Below are 12,837 nucleotides of genomic sequence, written 5' to 3'. Positions count from 1 at the left end.
TACTTAGACATACAACACATAGAAAACTCAATAAAAAATCCTTTTCTTTTACAAAATAATTTTTGGATGATAGAATATTTGAGGAGGTGATCTAGAAAACTCGAATGAGATCTTAATTTGGCCAAAAACTAAAATATGAAAAAGGGAAAGAAAATATAGGCAATGAGAATTAGGGGAATAAGAATAGTAAATCTTCATTTGGTCCGCAATACTCACTAGACTTTGAAAAAGTAATACAAAAAAATCTTTCTCAGAAAAACAAGACCAGGATGGGGAGGAAGCTTGGATCAAGTGGCTGTAAGGATAATAAAGAAAGATCAAAGGGTACTGTAAGAAAAAGGAAAAGAAGAGAGTGTAAAAAAGATATAAGAGAAAGAAGTAAATCAGCAAAGAAAAAAAGATCTCCTGTGAGTCTCCATAAAAGAAGAAAGGGAAAGGTCAGAGAAGAAAACACAGTATAGACGAGTCCAAGAAGAAGGGGAGACAAACTATATCGAAGCCAAAAGCTATTAGCGAAAGCGAAGCTAAAGACACTAAAGAAGAAGTGATAAGGACGTGGAGAGTGCACTCTCAACTGATGTTGAAATGTAATGAGGAAGAAGCAATAATGGACTATATCAAGAAAGCATTGACAGAAACAAAGAAGCAATAAGAGATAAGCATAAGAATAAGAAGACGTGGAAGGAAGAGTGGGTCCTTAAAACAGGTCCAATAACTGCTGCGCTAGTAAAAAGGGTGGATGGTATGGTCCAATTTGGCTTGAGGAATGGAGAATGATTGTGTATGATATCAGTTGTAATTAGGGGTGTGCATTAGGGGTGGCAAAACGGGTCGAGCCCGTCGGGCCGATCCGCTAAACCCGCTAAAAAAGGCGGATCGGGCTAGGATTTGGAGCCCGCCAAATTAAAAAAACCCGCCAAACCCGCACCGCCAAATTGGCAGGTTTTGGCGGGGCGGGGCGGGCCGGTCCGCCGGGTCGAAGATTTTTATTTTTCTTTTTTTTTTATTAAATAAAAGTGTGATGACTATTATAAAATTAATAATTATAAAATTTTTAAACACTTTTTTTCATTTTTTGTTTTTATTCTTCTTTTAGTTATTAACTTTATTTATTTTATTTTACAATTTTGTATATATGCTCAAATTATGTGACTTATTTTTTAAAATAAAGATGATTCTATTGACAAATATTATTTTAAACAATTTTATTGAAGTTAAAAATTAAAAAAAAAATAGTAAAAAAATTATATTATAATTTGACTATTTTTTATTTGTATTTGATTTTTTAATTATTATTTTTTGGTTAATTTTAATGAATTTGATTTAAAAAAAAAAAAAGAAGTGGGCTAGCCCGCCAACCCGCAAATCCGCCATAAAGCGGGGCGGGCTAGCATTTTGAACCCATTTTAGTTGGCGGGACGGGCCGATCCGCCCCGTTTATAGGGCGGGCCTAGGCGGGGCGGGGCGGGGCGGGGCGGGCCGGCCCGCTTTGCCACCCCTAGTGTGCATGGGCCGGGTAAAACCGGGTTTGATGTGACCCAGACCCGGCCCGAAATATACACCGGACCTATTTGTTAGACCCGAACCCGACCCTAGACCCGATGAAACTTATGCACTTTCGGGCTACGATTATACCGGGTAAAAACCGGGCCGTTAACATTATATTACCTTGATACCTTCTTGTAAGTTAGCATGTAAAAATATCCAAATTTCCAAGACTCCAATCATTATTTGACATGGTAAAATTTACTTAGAAAAATATAATAAGAAGTAACTCTTCTCTAAAATTAAAGTATAACCATAATCAATACTAATATTGCCTAATAACACCAAATATTTAAATCAATACAAATAACATAAAATTATGCATTAGTCTAAAGTCTTATGCATTTTAAACATAAAACATTAACTTATAGTCTTATATATAATGACTAATAACACAAAATATTAAAGTTTACAATACTTAAATTTCACATAATAATAGCCATCATCCATCACTAATAACACAAAATATTAATTGTGTATGATGACCGGGCCACCGGGCCATTTCGGGTGACCCGAGCTATGGCCCGGACCCAATCTGAAATAATGACCGGGTCTACTTTTGAGACCCATACCCGGCCCTAGACCCGATGAAATCACATCAAATTAGCCCCTAAAGTGTTCGGGACCGGGCCGGGCCATGCACACCCCTAGTTGTAATAGAGCTTACTCGTGTTGATCAGGTGTTGGTTATGTTTATTTATGTTTGCTTTCTATGAGACCAAAATCTTTGCTCCTCGATGGCGATGTCGTAGGAAAATAACTGATTGTTAGGTTGGTTTAAATGGTAATTAGGGGTTGTTCTTTTTGTTTGATTATGTTTAGTTTGGCATAGGCATGAAAAAGTGCTCTAGATTGTTTTTGCAGTGGAGGAGTTATGTTCTTTTGGTGTTAATATTTAGAAATGTAGGTGTTATTTAGGTCTTTTGGTGTTGAAATTTTTAGTTTGGTTTTTGCTTTGTTATAGTTTTGAACCTTTGTCCTTCTCCCACTATTTAGGTGGTCAATAGTTACTCTAATTTATCTAAAAAAATGGTATCATATTGTGATATGGTTGAAAATAATAACTAATCCTGATAACTATTATGATCAACAATATCCAACTTGTAAACAAGTTCTAGTCGTGTACAAAGTGTAAGCATGAAACAATTAAAAAAAATAAAAGAGTTGCATGATTGGATGTCTTCTTTTCACCACAAGAATAATATAAATAAGTGGTCTAGTTTTAAATTTATGTATGACATTTTAATTAAGAGTTATGAGGCATAGTTAGAGTTGTTGAGAGTAAAATTTGTAAGGTTCTATTTTGAGTATTGTGATTCCACATTTATTTTGTGTACTAATTTTTTAGTTATTCTTTTTTTTTTTAGAAATGATTGGTTTTGTACTTTTAGTATCTTTTCTTTATATTTAAGTTGAGTGTTTACATGATTTAATTTAGTATTTAGGTAAAATTATGTTACGGCCCAACCCAAACGACATGCTGGGGACCAATCCACAAGCTACTCGACCCGAACGGGCGGGCACGAGACGTTCGAGAACCGACCTGAACACGCGTCCTTTACAGCTCACCGCTACACCTGTATTGGGAAATTTCGAGGAAGGTGGGTCTGTTCTCGCGAGACCCACTCTTGACAGGGTATATATGGGGAGGGTCCTACCCGTCTCCCCAAGGTACGTCACACACTATTCTACCACTTTCTCACCTGCACACCTGACTGACTTGAGCGTCGGAGTGTCTTTGCAGGTGACACCCCTCCCTTGCGAGAAGCTCGGAACATCGCCCGTCATCACCACCCAACCCCCTGGTCCCTTACCAGTCGAGAGCTCCGCTCACCCGAGAAACGTCCTTGATCCGTCCGGTACTCGACCAACCGAACATTGGCGCCGTCTGTGGGGACCGAATAGATGGACTTCGTATTGGTCCCTGGGGAGCTAGGGAACGCAACCAAACCAAGGGGGGACGCCTCCGTGGCTTCCTCACGTGAACGCACGAGGTCCCCCCCGCGACAAGCCGAGCAATCCTCGCGATCCCAGGAGAGACGCCCTTTTGGGGGAACAGGCAGTGATAGTACCAGGATAATGCAGGAACTGAGACACAGGGTACAGAACCTGGAGCGCGACCTAAAACGTGAGCTCGCGAACCGCGGGCAACGTCGGCAAACCCCCGAGCCCGACCACTCGCGGTCCCCTCGGCAAAGAAGTCGTTCCAGGGGCACGCCGAGCCCCTGATCGGAATCGGATAGCCCTCGGGAGAACAGAGGGACGCTGAGAAGGCGACGCGATCCCTTGATATACGCGAGATCTTCGAGGAAAGGAGCTACCGTGAACAATCAGGAAAAAGAACGCGACGAAGAAAGGGCTAGAACAACCCGGCGTCCCGTGATCATGGGAGCAACCCCTTTCCATCACTCAGTCCTCGAGGTGTGGCTGCCAAAACACTTTGATAAGGCAACGGACATGAGGTATGATGGAACCCAAGATCCGCAAGAGCACCTAACGGCCTTTGAGGCCAGGATGAACTTGGAAGGAGTTGGCGACGAGGTGAGATGTCGCGCCTTCCCGGTCACTTTGGCAGGACCTGCAATCCGGTGGTTCAACAACCTCCCGCAGGGTTCCGTGGCCAAGTTTTCCGACATCAGCCGCGCCTTCTTGGCCCAGTTCACCACCCGCATCGCAAAGGCGAAACACCCGATCAACCTGCTCGGGGTGACGCAAAGATCCGGCGAACCGACTAGAAAATACATAGACAGGTTCAACGACGAGTGTTTGGAGATAGACGGTCTAACCGACTTGGTGGCCAGTTTATGTTTGATAAATGGACTCCGAAACGAGGATTTCAGGAAACATCTTACCACCAAGCCTGTGTGGACGATGCAAGAAATCCAAGACGTCGCGAGGGAATACATCAATGACGAAGAAGTCAGTTAGGTGGTGGCGGCCAATAAACGTCAGCCCGCCTACAACCAAGCTCGTCAACACGATAGCAGGGAAAGACTGAAGGAGCACCCCAAAGACGGAGTGCCGGCCAAGACCTTCAAGCCGTTCCCCCGAGTTGGAAAGTTCACCAACTATACCCCCCTCGCAGTCCCTATTGTGGAAGTCTACCAGCAGATAGCCGAGAAGGGAATTTTGTCGAAACCCCGACCTCTGAAGGACAGAACAGGAGGAAACAAGAATCTATATTGTGATTATCACAAGGGCTATAGACACAAAACACAGGATTCTTTTGACCTAAAGGACGCGCTGGAGCAAGCGATCCGAGATGGAAAGTTAAGCGAGTTCTCCCACCTCATCAGGGAGCCGAGAAGACGAGATCGCGACCGAGATGCAGAGGACAAGAGTCGCCCGGTAAAGCGACGCCAAGAGCCCGGCCTCACGATAGTAAACGTAGTGATCGAAAGGGATGCGGCTCCAAGATCGAAATCGGCGCATAAGAAGGACGCCAAAGTTCTGGCGGTCTCGTCATCCCACCCTGCGCCAAACTTCAAGAAGACTCCGTCCATATCATTCGGTCCAGGGGACCAATGGTTTGACGAAGCCATGGAAAACCCCCCAATGGTCATCACGGCCAAGGTAGGAATCGGCCTGATTAAGCGAATTCTCGTAGACACCGGCGCCGACTTGAATATCATGTTCCGCAACGTTTTCGATGCTTTGGGTCTCCGAGATGCCGATCTAAGGACTCACCAGCACGGGGTAGTAGGGCTGAGCGACCACTTTATCAAGCCTGATGGAATAATCTCTCTACCAGTATCCATAGGACTGGGACAGGGGAAAAGGTCGGTAATGGCGGAGTTCGTAGTCCTGCGAGACTCCATGGCCTACAACGTCATCCTAGGAAGAAAGACCATCAACGACCTCAGAGCAGTAATTAGTACAAAGATGTTGATAATGAAGTTCATCGCTGATGACGGATCAGTGGGATCCATCAAGGGAGACCTGGAAACGGCAGTCGCATGCGACAATGCCAGTCTCTCCTTGAGAAAGATATCCAAAGAGGCATCAGGAGTATTCCTAGCCAACCTGGACGCTAGGGTCGACGACAAACCCAGACCCGAGCCAGAAGGAAATCTGGAAAAGTTCAGGGTCAGCGACTCGGAAGAGAAGTTCACCTTCGTGAACAGGAACCTCCCCTATGACCTGAAAGAACCTCTGATGGAGATGATTAGGGCTAACGGCGACCTATTTGCCTGGACGCCAGCCGACATGCCGGGGATAGATCCCTAGCTCATGTCACACTACCTGGCCGTCAAGAAGGAAGCCAAGCCGATGGCTCAGAGGAGACGGAAAATGTCACAAGAAAGGGCAGAGGAGGTGGCCAGGGAAACGGCTAGCCTCCTCGAAGCCGGATTCATCTGGGAACTCGACTACTCAACTTGGCTGTCGAACGTAGTTCTAGTTAGAAAGCACAATGGAAAATGGAGGATGTGCATGGATTACTCTGATCTTAACAAAGCATGTCTCAAAGATTGCTATCCCCTCCCCAATATAGATGTGCTCGTCGATGCGGCAGCGGGATATCGGTATCTGAGCTTTATGGATGCTTACTCTGGCTACAATCAGATACCGATGCACCGGCCCGACGAGGAGAAAACGGCATTCATAACGCCAGGGGGGACATTCTGCTACAAGGTAATGCCGTTCGGACTAAAGAACGCAGGGGCTACCTACCAAAGGTTGATGAACAAGATATTCAACGACCTCATAGGCAAAACGGTGGAAGTATATGTGGACGATATCCTAGTAAAGACCACCCGACCTGAGGACCTCATAATCGATCTGGGGAATGTATTTACCTCCCTCCGGCAACACGGCATGAGGCTCAACCCGCTTAAGTGTGCCTTTGCCATGGAAGCGGGAAAAATTCTTGGGGTTTATGTTAACCCAAAGAGGGGTGGAGCCCAACCCGGAAAAGTGTGAAGCAATACTCCAGATGAAGATCCCAGGGTGCATCAAAGACGTCCAGAGGTTGGCAGGAAGGCTCACTGCGCTTTCCCGATTCCTCGAGGCGTCAACTGCTAAGGCACTACCATTCTTCAACTTGATGAAGAAGGGGATAGCGTTCAAATGGACACCGGCGTGCGAAGAGGCGTTCAAGCATTTCAAGGAGGTACTCGCAACACCACCTGTCCTCGGGAAGCCCAAGAACGGCGAACCGCTATACTTGATGATAAACCGCTATTTTATGGTCCAACTTGTGCTAAATTGAGTGGTTTCTATCAAGTCTTTACCCACTTATTCATATAAATTGCATGGTTTTACAATTGCCTTCCTGATTTAATACTATGATTGAAAACTTGCTTCCAGAGCCTTTAATTTGTTAGATTATAATTCTTCTCTATACCATTCGATGCTGTGATCTGTGTGTTAAGTGTTTTCAGGCTTTATAGGGCATGAATGGCTTGGAATGTGGAAAGGAAGCTTGCAAAAATGGAAGGAACACAAAGAAACAATGGAGCTGACCAGCGAGACGTGATGCGGACGCATGGCTCACGCATGCGCGTGATCCGGAGCATTCCCTAGTGACGCGCACGCGCACTTGACGCGCGCGCGTGAATAGCACAAAAGAAAAGCGACGCGTACGCGTGACTGACGCGTACGCGTGATAAGGAATATCACCAAACGACGCGCACGCGTGACCCACGCGTACGCGTGATATGCGCGACATACAGCAGTTGCAGAAAATTGTCTCCAGCGATTTCTGGGCTCCTTTTGGCCCAGTTCCAGGCCCAGAAAACACAGATTAGAGGCTGAGAGTGAAGCAAAATGAAGGGGGAGAACATTCATACAATCATTAAAATAATTTTAGGTTTAGATGTAGCCCTCTTTCTAGGTTTTAGGATTTAGGATTTAGGATTTCTCTAAGTTTTAGATCTATTTTCTCCTCAACTGCAGGTTCAATGTTCTTTGACTTAATTCTCTTATACTCTTATTGACTCTAATACTTTGGTTTATACATTCCTTTTGTTGATTTCTCTATTTAATACAATTTGAGATATTTCATATTTAAGATTGCTCTTTTTTATCTATGTTATTGATACTTGCGATTGATTGTGTGGATCTTATTATCTCTTATTGCCTTTCTACTATTTTGTGTTGTGTCTTCCAAGTGTTTGATGAAATGCTTGGGAGAGTTTTAAGTTAGATTTTCTCCTCTTGGCTTTGATTGAGTAATTGGTGACGCTTGAGTTATCAAACTCCTTAGTTGATTGACAATTGAAGGTTGCTAATTGATTTGGATTCCACTAAAGCTAGTCTTTCCATAGGAGTTGACTAGGACTTGAGGAATCAAATTGATTCATACACTTGACTTTCCTTCACAATTAGAGGGTTAACTAAGTGGTTGCAACTAACGATTCTCATCACTATTGAGGACGATAACAAGGATAGGACTTCTAATTTTCATTCCTTGCCAAGAGCTTTTATAATTATTAGTTCGTTTCCTTTGCAATTCACTCTTCTTATCTCTTATTCACAAAACCCCAAATTATACCTGTGCATAACCAATAATAAGAACACCTCCCTACAATTCCTTGAGAGACGACCCGAGGTTTAAATACTTCGGTTATTGATTTATTAGGGGTTTGTTACTTGTGACAACTAAAAATTTTGCACGAAGGGATTCTTGTTGGTTTAGAAACTATACTTGCAATGATGATTTATTTTGAAATTCTTTATCAACAAAAGTCTCGCTCGTCAAAATGGCGCCGTTGCCGGGGAATTGCAAACGTGCGCCTTATTATTGGTTATTGTAAATATTTACTTTTTACTTGTTTGCTAGTCTTTGTTAGTTTAGAACTTAGTTGCTTATTTTTATTAGTTTTTGTTTTTCTTTTCTACTATGACTTCTCACCCCTCTGGCTATGAGCGTGGTTATAATTATGTTACAGGAAGAGGAGATTATAGTGCCAACATGCACCATGGTTGGAACAATCAAGGATGGAATGTGCCACAAGGATTTGATCAACCCTCTTGGCAACAACCCCCTCCAATGTACTACAAGCAACAACCATTCCATGATGCATACCAAGACAATGGTTATGGTGGACCGTCTCGTGACAATCAACACCTACCACAACACGTCTATGAACCCCCTCTCCAAAGTAGCTTTTAACCACCGCACTCGCAAGCCCCTTTTCACCAAGCACCTCCATATCGACCTAACCCATATCACCAATCACCCAGATTCTAATGCAATCACTCACAAAGACCACCACCTCCATATGTATCTTGTCCATACCCATCGGCCCAAAAGTCACATGAACCTAATTGTGTTATCCGGAAGGGACAAGAGTCGGAGGATCGTCTCAAGGAGACAGTGGACCGACTTCATGCAACCATTCAACAGCTGGGGCAAGTGGTAATTCAATTAAACTCTCGATGTCTGGACACTCAAGAAGCCCCCATGCCCTCATATGGAAAATCTAATGAGAAACGCAACATGATGGAGACACCAGAGATCCCGGTGGACCGTGAGGAGCATGACTTTGTGTTGGAAGAATTGGAAGAAGCTATGCCTCCCAAGGAGGAGGAAGAAGTGGTTGAGGACCTAGGTGATGCCGAACCTCCATGGGAATTTAGAGATGTGGAACATTCACCTGATAAACCTGAAATTGATGTTGAAGAGGATAGTGCACAACCTCCGAGACATGCTCTTTATGAAGAACTGGATGGAATAGACCAAGCAACAAAATTTCCTTGATGATGATGATCAAGCATTAAGCCCCCCTCATGACAACTCTGTATCCGCATTTGAACCCTTTGAGTTTGAAGAACCTTCCTCAAGTGAATTTGAATTCAATATAGAGGTAGATTTCTCTCAACCTCTAACCTATGACCTGAGCGACGATGAAGAGTCTGAAGAATTTGGTGAGGGTGCAGATGAAGTTGAAGAAGTTTGCAAAGAGGTAGAAGAACTCCAAGATGAGCATCATAAAGCAGAGCTTGCACAATCATTAGAAACACGTATCCCTAAGCCATTACCATCCAATACGATATTCAAGTGTGTAAAGTCCCTATCCTCGACCTTTGCTTTCCCACTTGAATACGGTTTGCTTGAGACGGATGGACAACTCCGAGCCCTTTGTGGCTTTAAGAGTAATGATTGGCAAAATAAGACTAGGTTTAGTACGGTTACAAGTTTCAAGTTGGGACACAAAGGTTGGTGCAGAGCTCGAATGCATGGTTCTAGAAGGCTGTTTGGACATTCTAGTGATTATTCAATTCTCTTGCCACCCGGTTGGAATAATAAAGATCAATGCAAAGATGGGTGCAAAAGCAAGGTTTGGGATCCCGGAATTCAATCTGGCATTCCACATTTTTGGGGTCTTGTTGCTCGCTTCAACTTGCTTAAAGACGTTATGCGTCTGATTTGGGACCCCGGAGGTTACTGGAGGTACAAACATTGGTGGAGATTCCTGGACGAGTTCAAGCATAAGCCACCATGACAGGGAGCTCATCCAATGTCTAACTTAAGGACAATAACTAAAAGTGCTAGGTGGTAGACAACCCACCATGGTATGATCATCCCTTTTCACCTTCAGTTTTATTTTATTTCATGCTTACTCGTCAAAATTTAGAAATCATAACTCATGCATCATCACCTGCATTGCATTCTGCATACTTCATATATAAAAAAAAGCCATCCACGCGTGCGCGTAGGCACGCGTGGGCGTCGAAACCAAATCGACGCTTCCATCCAACGACCAGAAAGTTGTGATGGAATTGTGCGGCTGGTGTGCTAGAAGCACAATTCGAGCCACGTGTACGCGTCCCTGAAGCGTACGCATCACTTCCATTATTAGCACACCACGCGTACGCGTCCCTGAAGTGTACGCGTCACTTCCATTATTAGCACATCACGCGGGGGCGTGCGACGCGCACACGTAAAATGAAGAATTTTGTTCCCTTCGAAGAAGACAGAGGGTTATGTGAAAACGACGCTGGAACTGTGCGTTTAGCACAATTTCAGCCGACGCGTACGCATGCTTCACGCTTACGCGTCATTTTCATTTATCCCTTTTTACGCGTTCGCGTCCATGACGCGTACGTGTCAATGCATTTTTGCTTGATCCACGCGCACGCGTGATCCACGCATACGCGTGGATTAGATTTCATTAACCTCGCGAGAACCCTATCCTCCCTCGCGTCACCACTCTCTTCCTCTCTTCTCCAACGTCCCCTTCCCTCCCTCCAAAAATTCAAACCACCGCGACCACCACCATCAAAACCCATCGCCGCCGCCCCTGCCAACCCGCCGCCGACCACCCTTTTTTTCCCCATTCATTCTTTTCTTCTCCTTCCTCTCCTCCCTTCCTACCCGCCGCAAACCCCATCACCACCATTGAAGCCCTGCCGCCGTCGAGTCGCCGCCGTCACTGGGTAGCACCACCACTCCCCTTCCTTCTTCCCTTCTCCTTCTCTCTCTCTCTCTCTGCCCGTTTCACACCCCGCCACCCCACGTCGTCGCGGTAGCCATTGCGCCGTTGAGCCACCACCACCTCTCAGGCTGGCAGTACCGTGCACCACCTTTCTTCCCCTTTCTGTTTCCAATTTTGTTTCTGCTTTCACTAGGTTTCACTGCTTCCATCTCTGCATCTTAGCTTCACTCTTCTGTTCATTCAAGTTAGTTCGTTGAAGTTAAATTCTGTTAGCATTAGGATAGTTAGAGATGCATGTTCTTAGTGGATTTTAGGTGGTTAGGTAGTTAGGATGTGGTTAGTAGATTTAGGTCTGATAATTGCGCCGTTCTTGCTGCTTGATTTATCTGTTTTGAAATTACTTTGCTGCTGATGCTACCAATATGTTGTTTCACTACTGTTTAATGCTGCTTTGCTTAGTGCCATCATTCCACTTGAGCCGTATTTACTGCTGCAGATTGGTATTGTTGCTCTGTGTATATCTTGTTACTACCATGATGAATTGTGATTCACATGCATTATTTTACTGTTGCCTTGCTACATCAATTTATGTTTTCTGCTTGATGACGCCTGAACCATATGAATTAGTTGATTGTTTGCTTGTTCGATGCTATCTGGTTCATATGTATAATCTTTCTGCTGCTATTTATTACTCGGGAACGTCCAATTTATAGCCGGCATGCTGCCAAAATTTTTTTTGAAAAATATAATGTTAATGAACTTGCAACTTAGGAATTGAGCTTGACACTTTTGGACTTGAAACTTATTTGACTCTTACCAAAGTCAATTCATAAGTCACTTGGTTAGCTTCCGCCTTATTTTGGTACCCTCTCATGCACATTCATCATTGCTAAAATCACACACCTAATTGACGTAATTCTGAGTTAATGAGAACCTCGTTAATCAATTTTTTGCTGCATTAGTGCCATGGTTTACCCCTGATTGCTCCTTGCTCAAATAAAGCATGCTGCTTATGCTGAATTGATTATTACATCATTGCTTATCACTGCTTGATTAACTCAATTGATAGATTCTTATAAATTTACCCATTCTGTTCTGCTTTATAATGCCTAAACCGTATGAATTGCCTTGTTCTTCATGCTATTTGCCAAATTGCTGAACTTCATATGAGTTTTGCTGCTTGTTTGATTTTCCGGGAATGTCCATTTTACTGCCGGAATGCTGCCCAAATTTTCCTAAAAATTGTTTTACTTAACTTCCACTCATGAATTGCCTTTGGTGCTTTTGAATTTGTGACTTATCTGACTTTAAACCAAAGCAAAATTCATGAGATGCTGGGCTAGCATTCCCATTCCGTTTGGTTCCCTTCTTGATTGACGTGCAGTGTTGATGATTGTATTCCTCTTTGTGCTTCTTTCATTACATGTTTTATCATCAATAATCTGCTCTGTATGCTTGAATGTGAGTTTGCTTGTTTCTAAACTTTTGAACTTTTCTTAATTAGAAATTACATTACCATGCCACTAATCCTAACCCACTTCTCTGACTTTTAACTGAATTGACATTTTCACTTTTCTTTTTCATTTCCACCTTTTCTCAAACTAACTCTTTTGATCCCTTTCTTGGCATGTTAATTGTTATTTCTTAGCCAACAAGCATTATGTACTTCACTGTTTAAACTCTTGGATTGTAATTTCTGATTGATTTCTTTGGATCCTAAATTTCTTTCAGTCTAAGATTTTACCACTTCATGACTCACTTCTTGCTTTGGCTTTCATTCCTCTTTTTCCTATCCACTGCATATAATGCTTGCATATTATCTGTTTCTCTGTTTCCTTGCTTTAATTTGATAAATTGTATCCTGGAATTTCTGTTTTTAGGATGTCTAATCCGCAAGGAAAGGGTAAGGCCA

The 12,837-nt window shown here is 43.5% G+C and overlaps 1 protein-coding gene across 1 annotated transcript; it reads left to right on the top strand.

Annotated features, from left to right (window-relative positions):
- Nucleotides 1-3,930: 3,930 nt before the first annotated feature.
- LOC107616004 (uncharacterized) lies at nt 3,931-5,772 on the top strand. Its single transcript, XM_016318014.1, has 2 exons — nt 3,931-4,407; nt 4,498-5,772. The coding sequence occupies exons 1-2, from the start codon at nt 3,931-3,933 to the stop codon at nt 5,770-5,772; spliced, it is 1,752 nt and encodes a 583-aa protein (XP_016173500.1).
- Nucleotides 5,773-12,837: the final 7,065 nt, after the last annotated feature.

This window comes from Arachis ipaensis, chromosome B9 (genome assembly GCF_059453495.1).
Source record: "Arachis ipaensis isolate K30076 ecotype BB chromosome B9, ASM5945349v1, whole genome shotgun sequence".
Lineage (NCBI taxonomy): Eukaryota > Viridiplantae > Streptophyta > Magnoliopsida > Fabales > Fabaceae > Arachis > Arachis ipaensis.
This window is presented reverse-complemented; position numbering and strand designations above follow the sequence as displayed.

Excerpts from the sequence above, each read along its gene's own strand:
- LOC107616004 (XM_016318014.1), top strand. The coding sequence starts at position 3,931 with ATGGGAGCAACCCCTTTCCATCACTCAGTCCTCGAGGTGTGGCTGCCA. Across the intron at positions 4,408-4,497 it reads AACATCTTACCACCAAGCCT|CCCGCCTACAACCAAGCTCG; the intron begins GTGTGGACGATG and ends AATAAACGTCAG.